The 25,937-nt window shown below is 46.3% G+C and overlaps 1 protein-coding gene across 2 annotated transcripts; it reads right to left on the bottom strand.

Moving 5' to 3' along the window:
- Positions 1-9,618: 9,618 nt before the first annotated feature.
- Positions 9,619-24,359, bottom strand: HTATSF1 (HIV-1 Tat specific factor 1). 2 transcript variants are annotated; one of them, XM_023248895.2, is made up of 10 exons: positions 24,149-24,359; positions 23,724-23,969; positions 21,787-21,967; positions 21,100-21,147; positions 20,221-20,375; positions 17,902-18,065; positions 16,453-16,552; positions 13,266-13,355; positions 12,359-12,496; positions 9,619-11,877 (listed from the first exon to the last, which is right to left on the bottom strand). In XM_023248895.2, the coding sequence occupies exons 2-10, from the start codon at positions 23,907-23,909 to the stop codon at positions 10,639-10,641; spliced, it is 2,301 nt and encodes a 766-aa protein (XP_023104663.1). In that variant the 5' UTR covers positions 23,910-23,969; positions 24,149-24,359; the 3' UTR covers positions 9,619-10,638. The 2 variants fall into 2 exon arrangements, with proteins under 2 accessions (XP_023104663.1, XP_006944103.1); XM_006944041.4 differs by lacking the exon at positions 24,149-24,359 and having other exon boundaries at positions 23,724-24,033.
- Between the last annotated feature and the right edge of the window lie 1,578 nt (positions 24,360-25,937).

Below are 25,937 nucleotides of genomic sequence, written 5' to 3'. Positions count from 1 at the left end.
AGGGGTGCCTGGCTGGCTCAGTCGGAAGAACATGTGGTTTTGATCTCAGGGTCATTAAGTTCGAGCCCCACATTGGGTGTAAAGATTACTAAAAAAATAAATAACTAAACTTTTTTTTTTAAGTGTTATGAAGGAATTAGGATTCCCATAATCTAAATTTGCAGTACAGAAATAGCCAAGGGTCATTCAAATCTTTCCCCATCATATTTATTTACTGAAATTAACACATCCATTAGGATTGCATTACCTGAGGTCGGTATTTCCTTGGAATGGTCGCCAGCACAGCAGATGTGTTCGTTACAGTTGTGTTAACAATGTCAATTGCCACATGATCAAGTTAGCTGGAGCTGTCACCACCATGAAAAACGAGTGCCCTTCGACGACTCCTTTTGTTGGCAGGCCCAACACATCTTTACATCCATGCATCTTTGCAGCTCACATACCTTTCCTATGAAGCCTTTCCTGACCCCCTCCACTGAGAAGGAATCAGCCTCTCTGTGCCCCACTTCTCCGAGGCCAGACTCCTATGGAGACCAGCAGCGACAGTAGCCACCTGGGAGCTTGTTAGCAATGGCAGAATCTCAGACTCTACCCCAGACCTACTGAATCTGAGGCCCAGACCTGCTAATGTTTAAGAAGCACCACTCTAGGAGCACGTCACCAGAGCCTCTTGGGTCCCTGCGTACGAACGAGATCACCTTGACATTTAGTGCTCAGATGATCCGAGCTCCGTTGATCACCTACATTCGCAGGACTCCTAAGTCCTTTTCGGGTCCGCTTCCTGCCCCCCACCCCGGCCCCTGTCCCCGCCCCCGAGTGTTTCTGGGAGTCCTGAGGGCGTGTTCACACGTGCTCCAGAACCGATCAGGGCTGCCGCTCACCTCTGCAGTGTGCCTGATTTCCACTGCTACTGAATAGGCGACTTTTAAGCAGACAGTTCTGCGCAATGCACTTAAAAGCTAGCCCATTTCCCAAAGCGAGCACGGGTACGGAATGTGTTTGGTCCCGGTAGGATGAGGTTGGGGAAACTGCTGGACACAATGTTGTGCCAGACAACTCGCAGTGATCCATCAAATTACGCAGCCAAAGGCCACCTGATTGCATCCGTCCGGGTGAACTGGCCCCAGAGTCTTTTGACTATTTTGAGACAGAGAGAGAGAGAAGCAGGGCTGGGCCGCAAAACCGGACGTGTAACTGACGCATTGCTGGAGGCTCAGCGTGGACACGTCTGACAAACCGAAGACTCCAGGGGGACCCGATCACTGGTGGCTCCCCACAGCTTTGTGAGTTTTAGCTCTAGGAGCTTGGCCAGATTCTCACACTGAATATCCGAGAAAAATGCCCCCTCGTGTTTCTGGCAGGGCAAATGGGGGAAACAAACCACTGGGAACACACCAGAGCATTCTGTTTTTCTTAACAAGGTCTGCCTTCAAGAGAAATGAGCTAGCCCGGTTTTTATCAGAGCCTAACTTACCTGGAGGAAGGAAACTTCACTCTTGAACACGGGTTTGAACAGCACGGGGCCACTAATACACAGATTCTTTTCAATAAATACAGTACATTCCTGGAATGTAATGCATTTTCTCTTCCTTGTGAGTTTCTTAATAACATTTTCTTCTCTCTAGCTTTACTTTATTGTAAGAATACAGTTTATAAAATATATACCATACAAAATGTGCGTTAATTGACTATTTTATCGGCAAGGTTTCCAGTCAACAGGAGGCAATTAGTAAGTAGTTAAGTTTTGGGGACACCAGGGGATCCTGGCTGGCTCAGTTGATGGAGCATCCGACCCTTGATCCCGGGGTTGTGGGATTGAGCCCCACATTGGGTGTGGAGATCACTTAAAAATAAAATCTTTAAAAGAAGAAAAGAAAGGGGCACCTGGGTGGTTCAGCCAGGTAAGCGTCTGACTTCAGCACAGGTCGTGATCTCGTGGTCTGTGAATTTGAGCCCCATGTCGGGATCTGTGCTGACAGCTTGGAGTCTGCCTCAGATCCTCTGCCCCCCCCCGCCCCTCCCTGACTCGTGCACACTTTCTCTCTTTCACTCCCTCTCTCTCTCTCAAAAATAAACAAACATTGTTTAAAAAGACAACAGAAAAGAAAAAAATGATGAGACATTCAATGGCAAAAACCAGTTTGAAGAGACACAGCAAACAGAACCAGAGTCAGACGTGGCAGGAATGTCGGAAGTCGCTTCATCCAGTCTCCCGGCTTTAAATATCGTCTATACTCTGACGTCACCAAATCGAAACCTCCAGCTCTGACTCCAATCCTGAGCTTTAAAGACATATCAAATTGCCCGTTTGACATCTCGTGTACATGTCAGATAGACATCTCAAACCAGGTGGCTGAGACAGAAGCCTTCGGTTGTCCCCCCACCTCCAAAATATGTCCTGAACCCGATCATTTCTCACCATCTTTGCTTGCTTGGACGACCAAGATAGCCTCCTTTCTGCTCTTCTAGTTCATTCTCTACGCAGCAGTTAGAAATATCCCTTTGAGGGGCGCCTGGGTGGCTCAGTCGGTTAAGCGTCCGACTTCGGCTCAGGTCATGATCTCAAGGTTTGTGAGTTCGAGCCCTGCGTCGGGCTCTGTGCTGATGGCTCGGAGCCTGGAGCCTGCTTCGGATTCTGTGTCTCCCTCTCTCTCTGCCCCTCCCCTGCTCGCACACTCTCTCTCTCTCTCTCTCTCAAAAATAAAAACATTAAAAAAATTTTTTTAATTGTCTTTAGGAAATCACCCTGATTTTATTTATTTCCAGCACTATCTGAATTTACCTTTTAAAAATATATGAGAGACACTGGGGTGGCTCAGTCAGTGAAGCATCTGACTTCACCTCAAGTCACGATCTCATGGTTCATGGGTTTGAGCCCCGCGTCAGGCTCTCTGCTGTCAGCGCAGAGCCTGCTTTGGATCCTCTGTCCCCCTCTTTCTGTCCCTCTCTCTCTCTGCCCCTCCCTCTGCTCGCACATGAACGTGCTCTTTCTCAAAAATAAACATTAAAAAATAAAATAAAAATATGTGAGTATTGTCTCTTTCTCCCTCAATTTCCTCTTGTTAATCCCTGTATTTCCAGACCTAAAAACCTGTCTGACCCATAGTTTGGATTCACTGAATGAATGAGCAGATGAACTATTGCTTCAGAAAGTTTTTCTTTTTTTTTTTAGATTTGTTTCACAGGGGAAAAATAAAATTTAATAGGGATACATACAGGGAATCCACACAAACATGAAATTACCATTAAGATTTAAAAAAATTTTTTTTAATGTTTATTTATTCTTGAGAGAGAGAGAGAGAGCATGAGTGGGGGAAAGGCAGAGAGAGAGGGAGACACAGAATCTGAAGCAGGCTCCAGGCTCCAAGCCATCAGCGCAGAACCCGACGCGGGGCTCGAACTCACGAACCGTGAGATCATGACCTGAGTGGAAGTTGGAGGCTCAACCCACTAAGCCACCCAGGTGACCCCCATTAAGATTTTCTTTTCGGGGCGCCTGGGTGGCTCAGTCGGTTAAGCAACGGACTTCAGCTCAGGTCATGATTTTGCGGTCCGTGAGTTCGAGCCCCACATCGGGCTCTGTGCTGACAGCTCGGAGCCTGGAGCCTGTTTCGGATTCTGTGTCTCCCTTTCTCTGACCCTCCCCCGTTCATGCTGTCTCTCTCTCTGTCTCAAAAATAAATAAACGTTAAAAAAAAATTAAAAAAAAAGATTTTCTTTTCAAGTAATCTCTATACCTAATGTGGGGGCTCGAACTCACAACCCCGAGGTCAAGAGTCACATGCTGCACCGACTGAGCCAGCCAGGGGCCCCGCTTCAGAAAGTTTGATAAACAAACTCCCAATGGCACGGGACGCAGATAGAAAAAGTCTAAGACTTGCAGACCTGTTCTCGTATTCCATGGATATACTCGCACGCTCCCGCTGATTCATTTGAAGAGGTGTACGGACTTCACCATTATCCCTGCTACCATCATTCTGGGTGATTTCCACGCCCAACTAGAACTGGCCTTGGTGTTAAGACTGAATTTGTAACAGAAATATCGGCAAATACACACACGAAATACAGTCTTCATGCCAACTGGTCCAAATCCCTACAGGGGTGCTGGCATCTGCATTTGACTCCGGCTCTCATTTCTTCCTTGTCATCAGAGACGGAGATCATTCGAATGGTTAATGGGACCGTGTCTCGTCAGATTGGAAGGGACCCAAACACGTTTGTAAAGACACGCAATTTTGGTAACGTTTCCAGTTGTTTGCAGAGCAGGTAGAGAGAATAAATGACAGGGAAGAAGAGCGTAGGGAAGTCAGAGAACAAGTCATATTAGAAATCAAATCAAGGTGGGGGCGCCTGGGTGGCTCAGTCAGTTGAGCGTCCGACTTCGACTCAGGTCGTGATCTCAAGGTTCGTGAGTTCGAGCCCCGCGTCGGGCTCTGTGCTGACGGCTCGGAACCTGGAGCCTACTTCAGATTCTGTATCTCCCTCACTCTCTGCTCCTCCCCTGCTCACACTCTGTTTCTTTCTCTCAAAAATAAATAAACATTAAGAAAAATTAAGAAAAAGAAGAAATCAAATCAAGGTGTTTTCCCAAGGAAATTTGACATAATTCATTTAAGAAAGACATTTTACATCCAGTAAGATTTCCAGAAACGTGGATTCCATAGGCTCCCCTCTGAGATGTCCTGGTGATTAACTGTTAGAAAGTCTAACATATCTTACCAAGGCCTTTTTACTATAATTCAAATCCAGTTCCCCATGACGATAATGAGCAAGGATGTGATAAAACTGCAATAATATAATTTTTATGTCCCCAAACAGAGATTAACTCTACCTGTGAGCCTTGTAGTTGCAAAATATTATCTCCTTGGTTTTATATTACAGATAACTGTCATTACTCCCTCTTCCCTTGCCCTACTTGAAGTTCCGCACGTTTCGCTAAAAATACGGAGTTCTTTACAGAATACGACACCTTTGGATGATTCTTCCCAGTCCCGAAAAAGTATTTGTTTATCACGTGCCAGTCACTGCTCTAAGCATTGGAGAGACAGCAGAGACCAGGAGAAAGCCTGGCTGTTACTGAGCTTGTACACTGCTGGGTGGGGGGAGGTGGGGACAAGACAAGCAAACACACAAACGCAAGATAGTGTTAGAGTGCATCATTGCTCTGAAGAAGGCTCTGGGGTGAAGGCATGGAAAGACAGCTGGGTAGGGAGGAGGGGCATTGTACCATGGTTAAGGTGGTCAGGAATTCTCAGTAGGCGATACTGAAGCATTCTGAAGGATTACAAAGGTGCAGCTTGGCTGGGGAAGGAGCATCCCAGGCCAAGGCACGTGCAAAGGTCCTGACATCAGGATGAGAAACAACTAATGCCCGTGTGACTGAAGAGTGGTGCACTGGGAGGAGGCGGTCTGCTATGAGTCTGGAGAGGCAAGCAAGGCCATTCAGAGCTCCGTGGGCGGGTCACAGCAAGGAGTTTGGATTCTATTCTAAGTGCTATTGGACGACAGTCATAGAACACTGTCAGGGCATTTCAGGCAGTGAAATTTTTTTTTAATGTTTACTTTTGAGAGAGAGACAGAACGTGAGTGGGGGAGGGGCAGAGAGAGAGAGAGAGAGAGAGGGAAACACAGAATCCAAAGCAGGTTCCAGGCTCTTAATTTCGGTTCATGTCATTATCTTATGATCTGTGAGGTCAAGCCCTGCATCGGGCTCCACGCTGAGTGTGGAGCCTGTCTAAGATTCTCTCTCTCCCTCTTTCTCTGCCTCTCTCTCTCTCTCTCTCTCAAAATAATAAACTTAAAAAAAAAAGAATCAGGGGCACCTGGGTGGCTCCGTCGGTTAAGTGTCCAACTTCAGCTCAGGTCATGATCTCACAGTTTATGAGCTCCAGCCCCACATGGGGCTCTTTACTGTTATCACAGAGCCGGCTTTGAATCCTCTGTCTCCCTCTCTCTGACCCTCCCCCACGCTCTCTCCCTCTCAAAAATAAACATTAATAATAATAATAATAACAATAAAAAGAATCAATCACCAAAAACCAAGCTCATGGGGCACCTGGCTGGCTCAGCCAGCAGCGTGTGTGACTCTTGATCTTGGGGTCCTGAGTTCGAGCCCCACGTTGGGTGTAGATTACTTAATAAAAAAACAAGGGCGGTAAAAAATACTTCAAGAAAAAGAGAGGTCAAGTTATCACATTTTCAAACTTTAGACATACAGTTGAGTCTAGAAATTTGACACTGATGGTGCAGATTTATCATCACTTTTATTTAAATCTAAATTCTATGAATAAGTTGGAAATGGCAAATGAAAACATGCTTTCTCTTTAAATCTATTTCTTCTTTTATTTTTTAACGACCTTTATTTTTTCTCTAAGTGTATTTACGTTTTTGAGTGATGTCTACACCCAGCATGGTACTTGAACTCGGGACCCCGAGATCAAGACTTGCGTGCCCCTGCGACTTGTGCCAGCCAGGTGTCCCCAGATTTTATTACTTTTCTTTTAAGCTTTTAATTCCAGTGTAGTCAGCATACTGTGTTGTATTAGTTTCAGGCGTACAATATGGTGATTCAACACTTGCATCCAGTACCCAGGGCTCATCACAAGTACCCTCCTTAGTCCCCATCACCTGTTTCAGCCACACACACACCCCCACCTCCCCTCTGGTAACCATCAGTGTGTTCTCTGTAGTTAAGAGTCTGTTTCTTGCTGTGTCTCTCTTTTTTTCCTTTGCTCATTTTTTTTTTTTTTTTTTTTTTTTTTTTTTTTTTTTTTTTTTGGTCTGTTAAATTCCACGTATTGGGCGCCTGGGTGGCGCAGTCGGTTAAGCGTCCGACTTCAGCCAGGTCACGATCTCGCGGTCCGGGAGCTCGAGCCCCGCGTTGGGCTCTGGGCTGATGGCTCACAGCCTGGAGCCTGTTTCGGATTCTGTGTCTCCCTCTCTCTCTGCCCCTCCCCCGTTCATGCTCTGTCTCTCTCTGTCCCAAAAATAAATAAACGTTGAAAAAAAAAATTCCACGTATGAGTGAAATCATGGGGTATTTGTCTTTCTCTGACCAATTTCACTTAGCATTATACTCTCTAGCTCCATCCACGTCATTGTAAATGGCAAGATTTCATTCCTTTTTATGGTTGAATAATATTCCACAGTATATATATGCCACCTCTTAAAAAATTTTTTTTAAATGTTTGTTTACTTTTGAGAGAGGGAGAGAAAGAGTGCGCGTGTGGGATGGGCAGAGACAGAGAGAGAGAGAGAGAGAGAGAGAGAACCCGAAGCAGGCTCCAGGCTCTGAGCTATCAGCACAAAGCGGGATGCAGGGCTTGAACCCATGAATGCGAGATCGTGACTTGAGCCGAGGTCACACGCCCAACTGACTGAGCCACCCAAGCGCCCCTATGTGACCTCTTCTTTCTCCGTTCATGAATCGATGAACACTGGGGCTGCTTCCATATCTCGGCTCTTGTAGTTAGTGCTGCTATAAACATGGGCATGCGTGTATCCCTTTGAATTAGCGTTCTTGTGTTCTTCGGGTAAACACCCGGTAGTGGGATTGCTGGATCCTAAGGTAAGTTCTATTTTGAATTTTTTTGAGGAACCTCTGTGTTGTTTGCTACGGTGGCTGCACCGGTTTGCATTGCCACCAACCGTGTGGGAGGGTTCCTTTGTCTCCACGTCCTCACCGACACCTGTTCCTTCTTGTGGGGTTGGTTTTAGCCACTCTGACAGGTGTGGAGCAACGCTTGCTGCTTAGAGCCTTAGTCTTCTCCCGTCATCATGGCTATTTCAGCAGAGGCACTAGGAAGTGGTGTGGCGTCAAACCCTGGCAGCAGCAAAGCCACCTCCGTGCCACTGCTGCTCTAGTTTTCCTTACCCAGCCCGGGACCAGGACTGAATCTTAGTGTCATAGTCTGGAAGTTCTACAGAAAACTAGTCACAAGCTGCCCTGCTTTTTGCTTTCTACATGCGTGTAACGCGTGTGACCTCCCATAGCATCACAACCCTCTCGGTTCCGAGTGAAGAGACAAATCCGTGCGACTCTGAACATCTGAAAGTAAACATGAGACCATGAAGGTTTTTTTTTTTTTTTTTCCTCCAGCAATTGATCCCTAGGACACCCGGTGTCTAAGAATTTAGCCTATTTATTTGCAGTGACCACTTCGTGATTTTAGAAAAGGCTAATTGTAACATGTTTTGGGTTTTTTTTCTTATGTCAGGTTAGTATTTTATTTGGGTATGAATTAGCCACACATGTAAATGAGGCGTGGGTAGAGGCAAAAATCATCGGTCGGATTTTAAATGATGTGACGGTCTTTTAAAAAGGCACGTGGTTGGGGCGCCTGGGTGGCGCAGTCGGTTGAGCGTCCGACTTCAGCCAGGTCACGATCTCGCGGTCCGGGAGTTCGAGCCCCGCGTCGGGCTCTGGGCTGATGGCTCGGAGCCTGGAGCCTGTTTCCGATTCTGTGTCTCCCTCTCTCTCTGCCCCTCCCCCGTTCATGCTCTGTCTCTCTCTGTCCCCCCCCCAAAAAAAAAAGTTGAAAAAAAAAATTTAAAAAGGCACGTGGTTTGTATCGGAGACTCAATAAGGAAAAAACCATCTCTAAGAATACTGACAAATCCTTACAAGGGGACATTTATAAGCCTTTTCCTGTTCTCCAAGCCATGGCTTTGCTCAAATCAATTAAGAGCACTTCTCAGCATTACACTGAAAAGTTTATAGTTTACTTTCCAAGAAAAAATATAATAAGATTCACATCGGGAAAGTCATATTGAGAAAATCAGCTAACTCCTACCTCTTCTCCAAGCCTCAGAATTCCCAAATAATTCATACCAGAAAAATAGATTCCCTTCTGAAAAGGAAGAGGCAGTGGCTTCTAAATCGACCAGATTTGGCCGCTCGGGGCTTCAGGAAGAGCCCACAGTTATCATGAATGGAGGAGGAAAACATATTACTCCGATTTTGCCCTTATCAGGTTTCTTTTGCAGAAAGCGGTTAAGAATTTCAAGTATCTTGTGAATATTGCCAAGACCCCTAGTACCTTTATCTTCTAACATGGAGTTTCAAGTTTATTATTAGAGACTTGAAGGCATCCCCGAAGCCACTTCTGGTTCACACATTCAGGGTTAAGTACACTACTTGAGATTCACGTAAGCTACGCAGTCCGAAGGAACATTAAGCTTAGACGTTGCCAGGTGATCGTGGAGCACTACTGTGCTTAAAACCCGCCCCTATATCGTTCTTTTCTTTTGCTACCAGGACATGTCCTTGCCTCACAATCAACTCCATCGTCTTGGTCCGACTACTTAGTCAACTGGCGACTGTGCGTATACGCTTCATGCTTTTTCATGTGTTTGCTGACACCATCTCGCAAATGACTCACCATTTTACAGCTATTTGTGACTTTTGCTTCCAGGGTGTTCAAATACAATGAGCATATTTGTTATCGGCCAAATTAATGAGCAGGGGAAAAGAAGTCAGAAAGAAAATGGTCCCCTTCTAATGGCCTTGGAGCTGGTCTGTGTTGTGGTTCCGTGTTCCAACCATTGCGTACGGAAGATAATTTTTTTTTTTTTTTTTTTTTGGTCTCAAGAGGGTAATGATTACACTTACAGACGGTATAATGAAAAAGCACCAAGGCAGTTTATTTTAATGCTTCTAATTCACGAGAGTAACTTCTTAATACTACATCAGAAGTCAATTCACCAATACTGAATCTGGAAAGCACAATGAAGAAAGACTCCAATTTTTATTGGGACTACACAACTGAACACAGTACTAGCCACCATGAATGTAGAACAAAAAGCCAAAGTATGCATGACAAAAGTAGATCTTAAACTCCAGGGGATCCATAAACCTCCGAAAAGTGTATACAAAAAAAAGCCGTGTAGTGTGTGCATACATTTTTCTGGGGAAAGGTCTCATAACTCTAATCAGCTTCTAAAGGGGCCCCAACAGTACACAGATTTCTAACCTCCTCCGTATTTCCAATGAATGGAAGCTGGGGGCCTCAGGAAGTTCATTTTTGCACATCTACGAGTCAATTTCCGGGGGAAGAGGGTGAAAAAGGAAAACAATTATCAAAGTAACTTGCAAGGACCGGGCAGGGAAAAACTCCAGAGTGTTATCTGCTTTATAAGTTTAGTAACATGTTCTGGTTTAGGGAGGGGAAGTGGGGACGTAAGTTCTAGCGTAAGCGGGGAAGCAAGAAGACTCCTACGGGCTTTTTCAAATCCTCACAAAAACCACACTTTAGTAAGAATTAAGCAATAGCGAGAATTTCAAATGCAATGTAACGCCGAGTCCTCTTATCAGTTTCAGCATATTAACAACTTATTTTTATTTTTGAGTATCACAAACTTCAATCAGAATAGTTTAAAAAACATTATTGTGCATGCAATTAACAAATCAGACAAAGGACAAAGTACCCAGCTTACTTGCATTATATTATGAAGTTTTAACTCAACGGCCAATGAACACAGATTTAAAATCATTGAGTACAGGTACGATGAAAACGTCACTGCATTACTCTGATGGCATCCTACCACGAGGCACGTGTGCATGTAACACTACTAGCAACTGCCCTGGAGCACAGGCAGAATGGAGCCAGGGGAAGCTCCCTACAAAGCGAGTGTAAAGGATTAAATGTCGTCTTCGACGTCGTCGTCGCTACTGAGGACAAAGCTGCTGCCTGTGGACAGGGGCCCCTCCTCCTTTGCGTTCCCCGAGCCCCTCACTGTCCCTCTCTCGTCAGAATCGTCGAACAGCTTCTCGTTGGAATCTTCATCTTCAAAGAGTTTCCCGTTGGAATCATCCTCTTCGAACATTTTTTCATCCACGTCTTCGTCTTCCTTTACCTCCACGCCCTCCTCGTCTTCTTTGTCGTCTGAATCTTCAAACATCTTCTCGTCGGCGTCTTCGAGGCCCTTTTCGTCGGCATATTCCTCGTCCTCTTTTTCGTCGGACTCGTCGTCAAAGACCTTCTCATAGGTGTCTTCCCCTTCTTCCTTTTCATCGGACTCTTCGTCAAACTCTCTCTCAGAGACTTCCTCGTCGAACACTCTTTCAGAGCTGCTGTCTCCAAATTCCGATTTGTCAGAGTCATTGTCTTCGAACTCCCTGTCAAGAACGTTTTCACCAAATTCCTTGTCGGAGCCATCCTCTTCGAAATCCTTCTCGAGGCCATTCTCTTCAAATTCTTTTTCGGAGCCATCTTCAAACTGCTTTTCAGAGCAGTCTTCTTCGGATTCCCTTTCGGAGTCGTCTTCTTCGGACTCCTTTTGGAGGCTCTCCTCCTCCTCACCCCTCTTGCTGGGGCCATCTTGGTCGGACTCCTTTTCAAGGCCATTCTCTTCGTAATCATTTCTGAGCCTCTTCTTTTTGGATTCCCGTTCGGGGCCATTCTCTTGAGACTCTGTCTTGGGACTACCCTCTTCAAACTCCTTTTCAGGATTGTCTTCTCCTGACTCTCTTTCGGGGTAGTCTTCCTCACGCTCTCTCTTGGGACAGCCTTCCTCAGACCCTGTTTTGAGGCAGCTTTCTTCAGGTTCTTTCTGGGGGCAGCCTTCGGCCTCTTTTTCGGGGCCACTTTCTTCGGCACCTTTCTCAGAAGCATCTCCTTCAAATTCTCCCCCATCTTCGGTTTTTTCAAACTTCTTTTCATCTAGAGGCTCTTCAAATGCCATTTCAGTGGTGGCCTCTTGCGCATTCATCTTAGACGTGCTAGGGTGCTCTGAAAAATGCCTTACTCTGGAAGGCCCTGCCCTTTCCGAAGCACAGACGGAATTTGAACGCCGAAGGCCTCGGTTGGCCTCGGGAGCATTGAGGAAAGCCTCCCATCCTCTCAGCCTTTCCTCCCTTTCTCTTGTGGTCTCTTCCACCTGTGGAGAAATGGGAACTGCCATCAAAATAAGTTTCAGGCAAAAAGAAGTGACGATCTCTCTGCATGCTTCTGATAGTGACGCAAGTACCTGATTTTATAAGGCGTCTCTTCTTAGGAAATGAGAACATTCTTCTATCTCCGGTTTGCAAAACTTTAACATCTTGATTAACTAGAGTCGATTTTAACATCGCTTGAATAAATGCCCAACAGCACAGTACTCCAGAGATGTCTCACCAACGAAACCGGTAATATCTGAACTCTGCCTGTACTTTACTTATCACTATTCTGAGCACGCCTCCAAATTTTAGGCTTCTAAACTGAAAGACTAAAACGTTTTTCTTTCGAGGCTCTGAATGCAAAGTATCATTTAGAAGAAGTACTGTTACATTAAACAGATTAAACGGAACCCAAAGGACCACCAGCCCAGTATTTGTTGGTAAGGAAACAACTGCTGTGCCCTTGACAGTTACGGAATTTACCTGATAATCTGTAGTCCCATCCCATGCTTGCGCAGTGATTTGACGGCCGCCAAACCACCTTCCATCGAGAGTCTGAATACAATAATCAGCTTCCTCTGGATCTCTGAAGGACACGGAGGCCACACCATCTGGGTGTCTCTAGAAAGACAAGAGAAGGAATGAGACAATTAAAAATAAAACGCACACGTTTGACAAGACAGGCGCGTAGTGGTGGTGTTCTGATAACCTGAGCTTAAACGTTTTCTGTACGAAGCCTTTCTTCCTTTGGACCCCAGCCAGTGACCTGAAGCTAGCGGCTGCTTTAGCTTAATCTTGTCTATCAAGAACCGAGCAGGATGTCCTTGGAAATGTTTCTACTGACAACCCTGTCTAAAGAGAGGCAAGATGGCAGAGCTGTTAACGAGTGTAGACTCTCAAGTCAAATAGCCCCAGTGGGGCTCTGCCACTTAGCAGCTGAGTGACCTTGAGCAAGGTGCTCGACCTAGCACCTATCACCCATCTACCTCAAAGGATCATGAGGGATTAGGCGAGGGAACATGTAACGTAACTCGTGTGCAATCGATAAATGGTGACTCTTTTCATTATTCTGTGTCGCTCTTGGACGTAAGAAACGGGTAACAAGGGGAACATACCGAAAAATATTTTTGCTGGATTGCTCTTCGAACATGGAGGAGAATAATTCACAAAGAGGCGGAAAGGCGGGCAAACAGGAAACCACCAGGTCTCACACATCTTTCTCGTGCTTTCTTTCATCTGACAGTATCTGACCATCCAGTGAAGCCCTGCCTTGCAATCCAAGCTCATCTAATTTTTGCTAACAGATGACCACCACTAGATGGCAGCCACGAGTCTAAGATTTGGGGCCCGCTGACCTCTGGGAATAACTTACTAAACCGAAAGGACTTACATCAAAGAGAAGGAGCTTCCTAATTTGTCCGAACTTTGCGCACTCCACTCGAAGGTCTTCTCTGATCTCGTTCAGCACCAGTGGATCGTCCTGCAAGAAACACACGCGATTAAAACGGGCTTGCCCCCTTCTGTAAGTACACATCCTGAGAATCGAATTTCTCGCTCTGACCAGCCAACAAACAAACAAACAAAAAGAGGTTTTGCGTAAAATTAGCTCTTCTTGTCTAAGGTCTACAAAATTCTAACAAGTCAAATGCCACCTCAGGCCGGCCCAGTTTTAAGACGGCTGGACCAATGCCTCTACTTTACTGACCAAGGGAAATCAGGATTCTAGTAAAAACATACAAAACTGGTTCAAAATATTTAATACATTTAGGCGGGATTCCACTGTTGCGGGTAGGGGCGGGGTGGGGGGGGGGAGTAGCATCCTTTTCTTTATTTCCGTAGCAAAGTCTCGGGCCTTTCCTACGAGGATATCAAATTTGAGCCAAAATCTTCCTGTATCTCCCTTTTCATTTTTTTTTTTTAACGTTTATTTATTTTTGAGACAGAGAGAGACAGAGCATGAACAGGGGAGGGGCAGAGAGAGAGGGAGACACAGAATCTGAAACAGGCTCCAGGCTCTGAGCTGTCAGCACAGAGCCCGACGCGGGGCTCGAACTCACGGACCGCGAGATCGTGACCTGAGCCGAAGTCAGACGCTTAACCGACCAAGCCACCCAGGCGCCCCACTCTCCCTTTTCATTTATACCAGCTTGAAAAATGAATATATCCTCACCGCTGTGTAGTATCCTGAAGCTTAAAGAGAACAGTTCCCTCCCGTAGGAAAACTCTTTAACAGAGCTGAAAATGGAAATTTTCAAAAGACAACGCTTGGCAGGCAATGGGCTGGAGACTAAAAAATCAGACTGATGCACTGAAACCTTCTGCACGACTCTCCTAACTTTTTCCCAGGGTGGTGTTTTGTTTTCCCAGGAAGGAATAAACCATATTTCCAAACTAAACCTACACTGGCCAAGACGGTGGCCACTAATCACATGTGGCTACCGAGCACTTAAAATGTGGCTAGTTCAAACTGAGGTGTGTTCCAAGTCTGAAATGAACACCAGATTTTGAAGATTTGCCACTAAAGGGGGAAGAAAAAAACCGCACAACGTAACCCACTGATATTTTACATAACATGTTGAAATTAAAAATATTTTGGATATATTGGGTTAAATAAATTCATCATTAAAATTAATTTCCCCTATCTCATGTTATATCTTTTTTTTTAACACTTATTTATTTTTGAGAGACAGAGAGACACAGAGCGTGAGCAGGGGAGGGGCAGAGAGAGAGGGAGACACAGAATCTGAAGCAGGCTCCGAGCTGTCAGCACAGAGCCCGATGCGGGGCTCGAACTCACAAACTGCGAGTTCATGACCTGAGCTGAAGTCGGGACGCTCAACCGACTGAGCCACCCAAGCGCCCCTCATGTTATATCTTAACTGTAGCTACCAGAAAAATTTAAATCACACATGTGGCTCACATTCTATTTCTATTGGACAGCGCTGGTATACATAATGAGAAACTTACATCTGCATCGAGATTTTGACTCGTCATCTCCTAGTATTCAAATTTGCCAGGCATTTATTTATTTATTTATTTATTTATTGAGAGACAGAGTGAGCGAGCGTGTGTGAGCAGGGGAGGGGCAGAGAGAGGAGAGAGACAGAGAATCCCAAGCAGGATCCACACTGTCAGCACGGAGCCTGATATGGGGCTCGAACTCACGAACCATGAGGTTATGACCTAGGCTGAAATTAAGAGTCAGACACTTAACCAACGGAGCCGCCCAGATGCCTCTATCTATCTATCTATCTATCCATCTATCTATTTTTCCATAATGTCTACACCCAACGTGGGGCCTCAAACCCACCACACGGAGCTCAAGAGTCACACGCTCTTCTGACTGAGCCAGCCAGGTGCCTCCAGACATGCATTTTTAAATAAGGCTTTGGAAAAAACAACCAATAAATAAATAAATAAGGCTTTGAATAAAATACTGGAGACCCTCTGAAGTTACGTTAAATATCTTAGTCTTCACATTGTTCACCCTGATACCAAAGAGTATTTTTTAGGCAGAGTGCTTCGAAGAGCGTGCATGTGTACCTGTGTGGTTTTTGAACATTCGCCATTATCACTGCAAGCCTGAAGCAGTTCTGCTCTATTTCAAGCTTCTCCAGAATTCTACTCAGAAGAGACATCGAACGTTACGTATTGCCCACATGTGTCTCCCGAATGATCTCAAAAGATACGCAGACCCCACAGGTGCACAGTGAACCCCGTCACATCGCTATCGGCTGGGCTGGAGCTCGACAGACCATTCCGGGGTCCTCTCGGAGGGGGCTACAATGAAAGGGCCATTCTGTTTAAATGCACAGAAGGGCTTTGGTTGCAAGTGGATCATTTGTAAACCTGGAATTTTACGTTGTGAACGTTTTTTTTTCTTCTTCTGTAGCTTGTTATCTTTCCGTTTGCTTACCTTTCTACCTGTCACCTTTCTCTACCTTATGTGTAACTGGTTATCATGAATTTCAGGACCCAGGCAGGGAATGAAGAAAAGTTCTTTCACAAACGAGCCCGCGGGTCTACGCAAGGAGACGACGAGAACAGGAGGCGGGACGCGGCACGAGGCGGCCCGGTTGGCGAGGCTATGTTTATTTGCGGTTCTTAGAATTGTACACGGGCGTCAGGTATTGCAAAGTCCTCCCGATAGCCACGGAACAATTCTGTCCGAGTTGCGTCTGGAAGAACAAACCTTCCCTACGTCAACACCAGGAGCTGTACTTCCTTAACCTGACGCCCCACCCAGAGCAGCCCGCACTTGCCGGACGGCGCTCAGAATCTACAAGCAGCGCCCGGAAATCTTTCCGTGATTATATTTTGAATGATTTCCCGTAAGCAGGGAGCTGCCACCCGCAGCCGCAGTGTGGGCGTCCCCTGGGAGACAGCTAAGGGAGCCCTAGGCTAACCACGGGAAAATCCGAACACTGCGGGGGGCTCTTGGCTCCGTCTTCCTACCTTGCCGACCGCGTGGACGCGGAGGGCGCGGCACGAGACAGACGGGGCGAGGGGAGCTCTGGGTTCCCTTGGGGACAAACAGCACAACCAGCGTCTCCGTCAGTGAGAATACCGCCTCTTACCTCAAAATCCATTGGATGGAACATATTCTTGATGATGACAACTCGTTCGTGGCGCATTCGGGACGGGCCAGCTGTTCTCTCGGGTCTCCAGTCCAGCTGCCTGGTGCAACAAAGCAGTAACAAGAAACTCAATTTTGTTTCGTACGAGAAACTCGTACGAAATTTTGTTTCATACTTGTGGGAGAGAAGATGAGGACTTGTTACAGTAATCCTCTACGGGGTATTTAAGGACGTTAAAGATGTGATTCCACAACAACAGTCCTATTCGGAGAACTCTCTAAAGTAAAAATAACGGGTGGGTCAAAGACGGACCCAGTGTCTTGAAATCCCCAGGACGTATCTTTTTTTCAGAACTGCTGCCTGGTCACAAACATTCCATTGAGACTCCTGTAAAAGTGCTGGCTATTTAGCATTTATAACTATCCAGTATTTACGACTATGCTCTGAGGGCAAGAAACGTGTTCAAATCGTATTGGTTTTTTAGCCGTTTTATGATTGCGAAGAACAAAATGCATTGAAATATGTGAACATAAAATCTGTTACAACCTTAAATTTCATTGACAGTTTTTAGAAAATTGGTAGGTATTTAGTCCACCCGTTCCCGTAAAAACGATAGGACATCACAACTAAATGCTTTCTTGATCCTTTTACCGCTGGTTTGAGCGTAGTGTTAGAAGTGTTATCGGAACTCACTCTGAGAAAACAAAGCACTTATCCTTTTGGCTAACTTCTTAAAACTAGAAGATTTCAAAAAGCATATTACCCAGCCAATTGGAGTGGTAGCAATTTGATGACATCACGTATACACCACGGACAACCACACAGTAAATATAGTGATAAAAGCTATTGTTTCCTCGGGCGCCTGGGTGGCTCAGTCAGTTGAGCGTCCGACTTTGGCTCAGGTCATGATCTCACGGTTCGTGAGTTCGAGCCCCGTGTCGGGCTCTGTGCTGACAGCTCAGAGCCTGGAGCCTGATTCGGATTCTGTGTCTCCCTCTCTCTCCGCCCCTCCTCTGCTCTGTGTGTCTCTCTCAAAAATAAACATTAAAAAAAAATTTTTTTAAAAAGCCATCGTTTCTAATTTCCAACACCTATCAACGAGCCCATAGCCTACACATACCGCGTTACCTCCTAGTGTAGCTGATGTCCATTCGCACCAAAAGTGAACTACTGGCTCTGATATAGCAACCTCAACTGCTTTATTTAATCCGATGTTCAACTTCTTCCAAAGAGTCTCACTCAAGCCCACGTCGTATTACGGATAAACACACCAGAAGATAAAAACACGGCCAGATCATCCTACCGCACAGATCACCGAAGCCCTCTGACAATCTAATTAAGCAATAATTCAGAGGCGTATTTGATGGAAGAAAACTAGGCGGCTCTACCAAAAACGTGCTCTCGGATATTTACAAGAAATCTTTCAAAAAGGAAAACAAAACCACAAACTTTTGCTGCAGAGACAGCTTTTTCTTGTAGTCTTTGCACTTCTTCTTCTTCTTTGAGGCATCATATTCCCCCTTCAGCTGAAACGTTGCCACTTCGACATGTAGCTTGTAGCCTCGAATTTCATCTTCATCCAAAAGTTTTAATGCGAGATCCACGGACTCCCTCTTTATAAAGGTAAAATGAGACAGTCAGGAATTTGCACACTCACCCGAAACCTCTGGGAGCTTTTCTTGGTGAATGAGGACTACACACACAATCAAGGTTTCATCACTAACTACCTCCTTTGAGGTAAAGAAGCAGACAGAATGCCGTATGAGGAAACCTGCACTCTGGACGCGGCTGTCCCCCAACCAGCTATGTGAACTTGGGCAAGGTATTCAATTTCTTCGTCTGTAAAATGGGAAGAGAAATGCCTTCTTTGCAGGGTGCTTGATATAATTAAGAGGAAGAATGCACATTAAGAGACAGGGACCGGCATGGAGTGGGTGCTCGATGAATCACGTCGTTATTGGAATAGTAAGTGGTGCTGTCCCGTGGAGTCTCAATGTCTCAATGAGGCAAATGGACTCGCGTGACTTCTAAGGTACCTTCCGGTTTTAAAATGCTAAAACAGTCCTCCTTAAAAGGCTAGATGCCTCAAGAACTGGGAAGAGCACAGCGAGCCGTTACTTTTTTTGTTCCCCAGTTAAAACGGAGGTCTGTGAGACAGTGTGAAGGTGACTATCTGACAGCTTGGACATTGAATACCTTTGCAGGTTCTGGGCAAAGGGGGCGGCCGGCGGCCCTACACAGAGTCCAAGATCTGAGGACCCGAGGAGGACACGAAAAGGAACTGAACTCGGCCGCACAATCAAATGCGGATCCCAGAACAGCGATTTTTTTGGAGCTTAATTTACTGGCTGGCCAACCTTACGCTGTTACGGATCCTAAAACTGTATACACAAAGTTACTCAAAACCTCGTTTTTCTCTTTAAAAAAAAAAAAAATGAAAAATCCAATCCAACTGGGGTGCCTGGGTGGTTCGGTCAGTTAAGTTTATGACTGTTGGTTTCGGCTCAGGTTGCGATCTTGCGGTTTCGTGATTTTGAACCCCACGTCGGGCTCCGCGCTGCCAATGCAGAGAGAGGGATTTTCTCTCCCCCTCTCTCTCTGCCCCTCCCCCACTCGTGCTGTCTCTCTCTCGAAGTAAAGAAATAAACAAAAAAAAATTTGTTTAAGAAAATCCAATCAAACTCTAAGAATCTGTTTACAGATTTTTAATAACCCTTGAAGAACTCGTAAAACCCTCAGCTCTCCTTGTATTTGAAAATTAATAACTGCCTGTAACGGTCATACTCACGTATGACCCCGTCACGTTCAAGAACCAGCCCCAAAACCTATCTTCCGGAGAGCTGTCAGCTTAACCCTCCCCCTCCCCCCTGTCTGATTTCACTGAAATGCTGCACACTCGCAACACACGTGTGGTGTTGATACTGTTGTTGGGTCACTACGATTTTACTGCGTTAATTATTTTTCCCCTTCCATGACATGGGTACCGGTCATCAATGTGCCCACTGCTTCTGTACCCTGCAGTCATGCAGAACGCGTGCCCCTAAGGTGAGAGGCGTTCCAGAAACAATGACTACCTTTGACGTGGGGCTTTCCCTGTGCAATTTATGCTACCACGGACACATCAAGTTCTGCAAGTTTTTATCAATACCGCCCTCTCTTCGCTCCCATCGAAAATGCATTTCAAAGCGGTAAGCGGACCCCACCATCTCCTTTAGGGTCTAATTCAGGGCTCAGAAGACTTCTGCAAAGGGCCAGCTGGTCGATATTTTAGGCTTTGTGGGCCACGTGCTGTGTGCCTCAACCACTCAACTCTGCCGCTGGAGCCCGAAGGCAGCCACAGACAAATGAGGAAACGAATGAATGAATGTGGCCACGTCCCAGTAAGACTTTATTTACAGAAACAGGCAGTGGGGCTGGAGTCTGCCACACCTTGGTCCAATTCATTCCAGGGGGCAAATAAAATGTTACTGGCTTTCTTTTCTTTGTGGATTTTTAAAATGTGTTCTGAGCAGACTTTATGCCTATACTCCTAGAGAGATCTCTGCAGTGAGAATCCTTTCAAGACAAAAGTAGCACTTCAGTCACAGGACTTACGTAACACCTTGACCTGGTAACGCACTTTCCTAAAAGAACAATAACCTCGCCGACGCGATACACACAGGCACAATCTGAAATTTCAGTTTTCTTTCGCATCCTGTTTTGAATAGTTCTCAGGCCTGGTTCCTGAGTTACACATGGAACGACGAGAAACTTGACCACATAACTAACCTTCAAATAACAGCAAAGACCATCTCCTTTAAGATTTCCTTGGTTATCTTTGTAAAGCTTGACCTTAAATTCTTCTGTTTGAGGATCTCTCATAATAATGCCAAACTTGGACATGAGCTGTATAAATTCATCCACCGTAATGTCTGGAGGCAAACCTGTAACAGGAGGGGAGAAAAATTACAAAGACAATGACAGTGAGGGCTATGTAAGCATTCCACCAGCTAGAAATCTACAACTCAAAAAAAAAAAAAAAAAAAGAAAGAAAGAAATCTACAACTCAGATGAACATAATTTCCATTTTTTTTTTTTTTTTTTTTAGAAAGAGAGAGCGAAAGCGAGAGTGGGCCAGGGAGAGGGGCACAGGGGGAAAGAGAGAGAGAATCTCAAGCAGGCTCCATAGTCAGCAGTGCCCGACGCGGGGCTCCCATCCCATGACCCTGGGGATCATGACCTGAGCTGAAACCAAGAGTCAGACGCTTCACCGACTGAGCCACCCGGACGCCCCACAATTTTGATTTTCTAAATGCACGTAAAAAATCTCCCAGCTACAGAATTGAGGAAATTTCATGTTTTCATGTATTCAAATATACATTAAAATCACAGTTTGCTTAAGCCTTGTATTGCCGAAGGGGCAAACTGTCGTAAGTTACGTAAAGCAGACCCCAAGCATGCAAAGTTACACACAACTTAATTTTTCTCAGCTCTGTAACTAACAAAAGCCAAATTCCTCACAAACGCAAGCAGTCGAACAAAAAAGTGACACAATGATAAAAAACCAACAGATTTTGGAAAAGCAGAAAACTAAAGAGCACTTTGTGAAAAAAAAAAATCTCAAAACCAGGTATTTTCTTTGCTAACTTTGTTTGAGGGTATACGTACCAGACACATATACATTTGTATTTCTGTCTTCTTCAACATGAAACCATCCTAAAAATGAAAAAAAAAAAAAGAACACATGCAAGAAAAGGTAAGAGTCACACTATGAAACCAGGCAGTTTCTTGAAACTTCCAGGACTCTTTTCTTATCCTTAGCACAAGAGAGACGGACTCAAATCACTGTCCAGCTTTCAAAGTACTGGATCTTTTGACACACAGTTTCAGAACCCTGTCTGAAAAAGTATGGCTCGTTATCTCGGTTCTTTATGCTTCTCATACTGCCTTAAAAAGACACTCATCCTTGAGCTGACTTTAGGCTGGGGCATGTGTAAGTTGCTTCTGACTCCAATCTACTGTGTCAGACATGGCCAAGCTGAGACAAAATTGCCTTGAGTTCAATTTAACTCAAAACGTGTAACAAAATTACCTTACCAGCAAAACCTTCGATAATCCCCTAGCAATAGCTCTAGCTTGCAGAGGAGGAAACTGAGGCACAGAACTGCAACAGCCTACCCAATGCCCACGAGTTAGTGCGAGAGCCAATATATGAACCCAAATAATCGTATCATTAAAAAGCCCTCATCTCATGCCTCCTTCAAGCTGGTATTATTCTCCCGACAGTAACTATATATGCACATAACTAACATCAAAAATTTTCACATTCCTGTTTTGCAAGTTAAATCCACTTGCCTGATTCGGCCTTTCTCTTTTCTCCCCTCTTTTTGGGATCACTGGGTTCAGGGGTTTTTCTTTGAGGAGGGTCTTCTGCAGTCCTGGCAGTGGCTTCTTGTGCATTTGCAGTGGAGCTAGACGCCCCATCGTTAGAAAAGCCATAGTTGGCCTGATACGTAGCAATGAAATCTTCAGTGATCTAAACAAAAAATTCAGCACACACACATACAGAAATTCAAAAATGTTTTCTTCCCAGAAAAAGTTTAACATTGTGTTAAATGGCAACATGGTTATACAACTGGACCCAGAAGTGTTTCTGCAGATAATGGGCTGTTGTGATTACAGCGTAAATACAAGAAGAGTCACCTTACACAGAAAAGGTGCCTAAAATGATTAAAAAAACAAACAAAAAAAGACACGGGCACTTGGGTTATCACCACGAAACTCTGAGACGCTACTGGCATTTTAAGTGATGTTGGCCCGGTTTCTAGTTGGTTCATTTATAAATCACTACCTCTCTACGGTCTACTTGCCGAAGGCTAAAGTACATACAACAAAGGAAGGACCAGATAACAATAAAACAGAACAAAAACCGACCGTCAACTAAGAATCTAACAACGGAACCCAGTTTTCTTTTGCTACAGAGATACACAGAAGTGTACGCACACCAAATATCTGAGTATCTGCGCGCAGAGAGGACGCAGAATGGGACTGATTCGCTACACAGAGAATAAAGCTAACAATTATAAAACCAAATGCTTATTTTAACTCTTTCACTAATGAAATCACACGATCATTTAGTGCCAGAACAAATTAAGAACAAATTCAGCTCACATCTACCCTCCTGGCTTTTAGGGGGGTGGGGGGGGGGGGGAAGCACAGGCGCACAACGAAAGAAATGAGAGTTCTATCTTCATTCTGATCAATGTTATGCACATTTAAAACTCCAAGTTTGAAGAGGTATGGGCTTCCATAACATAAAGAGACAGAGTCACAAATGAATCCGTGATCAGGCTATTGTGAAAAGTACTCAGAAACCAAATCTGCACTGGCGTTGGCACCGCAATACAAGCAAAATGAGAAATTCAACAAGGTTGAGGGAATGGAATATATATACACAAATACAGAATGGAAAGTAAAAAAGTTGAAATAAGTAATTTTAAGAATAACAGTCAAATTACACAGTGGAGACACGGTTTATATTACCAGCCTGCAAGCTGATTCGTGTGCTTCTGGTATCTTTTTCCACCCCTAGGAGACTTTGATTAACAGGATACTTCGACCGAAAAGTTTACAGAACAAAGTTAACGCCAGTTACGTTACTTCCAAGCTGGGATAATATACTTAATTTCCAAGCACTCTACACAAATCGACACAGATCTCGGTAACTATTCTTTGCCCCTCTAGTCCTATTCCTGTGGCTATTCAGTTCAAACACACACGCCTAGGGACACAATTCAATAGGAAGGAGAGTTAGAAAGTTGACTCCAAAAAGAGATACAAATGGCCACTTCCCCACCCCCCCCCCCCAAAACCAAGAAGCTGCATTTTGCACACAGTACATCAGCTGAACAAACATCTGAATTTCCTAGGGTAAGTGAGGTTGCCTATGTTAGATTAACAACTACTAAATTTGCTCTTGGTGTGTTTCCTCTTTGCAATAAAAAGCAGTCACCGATGCAATAACCAACTGTGACCTTCACAGACAAAATTCATAAGGCATAGAAGAGCCTTAAGAATTAAATTGCATTTAAGGCATCTCGTACCGATTTACGTTTCTCTACACACCGGTTCTGCAACAGACACAACAAAAAGAAACGTCGCGACCCGTGGAGGGGGGAGGGGGGGGCGGGGGCGCTCACTCGGGACCTCAGCAAAGAAAACGGAAAAGGGACGCCCCGCGAGGGCTGGCCAGGAGGGCCCGCTCTGCAGTGGCGCCCGCGCCACGCTCCTACCTTGGGGAACCAAGCCTTCTTGTCCAGGTCCCACTCGTACGGGGTGTCAGCCGGCTGCTGCCCGAAAGAATCGGGCTGTCCGTCGGGTTCCTTCTGGGTGTCAGCGTCCTTGGCATCGCCGTACAGTTCTTGCATTCGCAACTGCTCGTCAAAGTCGTCGTTCCCATCCAAGTTGTTGCCGCTCATGTTGCCGACTTAGGAAAGGGACGATCCCGGCGAGCGTGGAGGCCCAGATGCTGCCGGAGGCTACAGAGAAAGGCAGGGTCGGCCGCGCTCGGCCCGCGCCCGCCGCCCCCCGGCACGCCTCCCCGCGGCGCCCCAGCAGCCCCCGGGAGATCGGGGCCGCCCGGCGCCCGCACCGCCCCCCTCGCCTCCCGCCCGCTGCGCGCGCCGCTTGCTGGCCGCCTGGCCGCGCCGCCGCCCACCTGGCTCGCTCCGCGGGGCCTCGGCGCCGCGGCTCGACCCCGGCTGTGGCAGGAGCGCGCACGCGCACGCGCGCCGCCGCCGCCTTCGCCGCCGACCCGGTCCGAGGCGCTCGCGGCCCCCGCGGCTCGCGCGGCACGGTCTGGAGCTGGCTGGCCGACTGGGGCCCGCTCAGGCTGACGCAGTCGCCATTGTTGGCGCGTCGCGACGTCGCGGGTCGCGCCGACACGCCTCCGGTGGCGTCAGAAACCGCCGACGCGGACGGGAGGGCGGGCGAGCGGGCAGGCGGCTCAGGGGCCCCGGAGGCGGGGCGTCAGGCGCGCAGCCGTCCCGCCCCGCTGCCCACCCGGGCCTCCTGGGCTGGCGGCGCGGGGACTGCGGGGGGCCGCGGGGGGCCGCGGCGCCTCGGGACCTCGGGCTCCGCGGGGGCCGCGGCGGGCGGTAGCAGGAGGCGTGGGAACGTCCCCCCTCGGCGGGCGCCATCTTGGGAGAGTGGATGGGGCGGGCGGGGCGGCTCTGCGTTGCTGCCAAGAAGACGGGCCTCCTTCCCCTCTTCCGCGTGGGAAACGTGGCTTTGGCTCGTTTCTTTATGATTTCCCCGGGATCGACGCCGGCTCTGGTTCATCTTCGTAGCCTAAGCTATCCTAGCACGGGGTGTGGTGTCTAGTGCGTATTGAATGAGTGAGCGAATGAATGAATGAACGAACGAACGAACGTACGAACGTACGATGGATGGGGACCAACCTTCTTTTCCCAGCCTCAGGCCCCTCCTTTAATCTCTCCGGTACCTTCCCAGGCTGGAGGTCGACTCTATGGAAAGGGAAGGCGGGGAGTAGATCCCTGCCCCTTGTCCACCGGGATTCAGAGATGCTCAGCTCCAAACCTTAAACAGCCAAGTGTAAGCACCCACTTTACTGGCCCACTGACTTCGTTGTTCTGTTTTGTTTTGGTTTTTGCCTGTTAGAAAAGCACAGAATGTTTTTTCCTCCGTACAGCTTTTTCGCAGAAATGACATATTTACCGTAGAAAATAAAGAGCACGCTCTCTCTCTCTCTCTCTCTCTCTCTCTCTTCTTATTGGGCAGATACTTGTTGAGCCACCAGGTACCAGGGACTGCTAGGCTCTGGCGAGCCAGCAGTCAACAAGACAGGCTCAAATCGAGAGAGACACCCTTGTTTATGTAGATGATTCTTATCAGTATTTGTTGCACGAAAAGCAACCGTTTAAAAGTTTTTATTAATTCCTTTAAGAACAACAGCAATAAACTCATTATGTGTACACATAAAATTTTATAAACCAGACCTGAGGGTGGGGAAAAGCTTACCAGAAGAAATTATTTCTGCTCTTCCAGTGACCTTTTGATTCTAAATATAGCAGTTGCGCATGGGCTCTAGAAAATCCTAACTCCCCAAATACCAGCTGTGAGGACATGGTTTCAACCATAAACGGTGATTTTTAAACAGTAGCTTGGGTTAGGGTGGGTTGTTTTTTGTTTTGTTTTTTCCAGTTACATTTCTTTTTCAGGAAGTTCTCGTGCTGTTGGGGACCATCGGAGAACTGGAGTCGCTTGTGTTTTTATGATATAGACAACATGAGTTTTATTAGGCTCACTTATTTAAGCGTTGCTAAGTATTTCTTCCTGGATCCCAAAATAGTGTACAGCTGTTTTCAGCAATGTGTTATTGGGGTCCGATTTCATTCCTGAGTTCACAGCATAGGTGATAATATGCTACACAGCCCTGCTACCGCACGTGACCCTCTGGATGCCTGCTGTATCCATGGGCCCCTCTG

Source organism: Felis catus, chromosome X, assembly GCF_018350175.1.
Source record: "Felis catus isolate Fca126 chromosome X, F.catus_Fca126_mat1.0, whole genome shotgun sequence".
Taxonomy (NCBI): Eukaryota; Metazoa; Chordata; class Mammalia; order Carnivora; family Felidae; genus Felis; species Felis catus.
The sequence above is the reverse complement of the archived record's forward strand: the minus strand, read 5'-3'. Positions and strand labels throughout refer to the sequence as shown.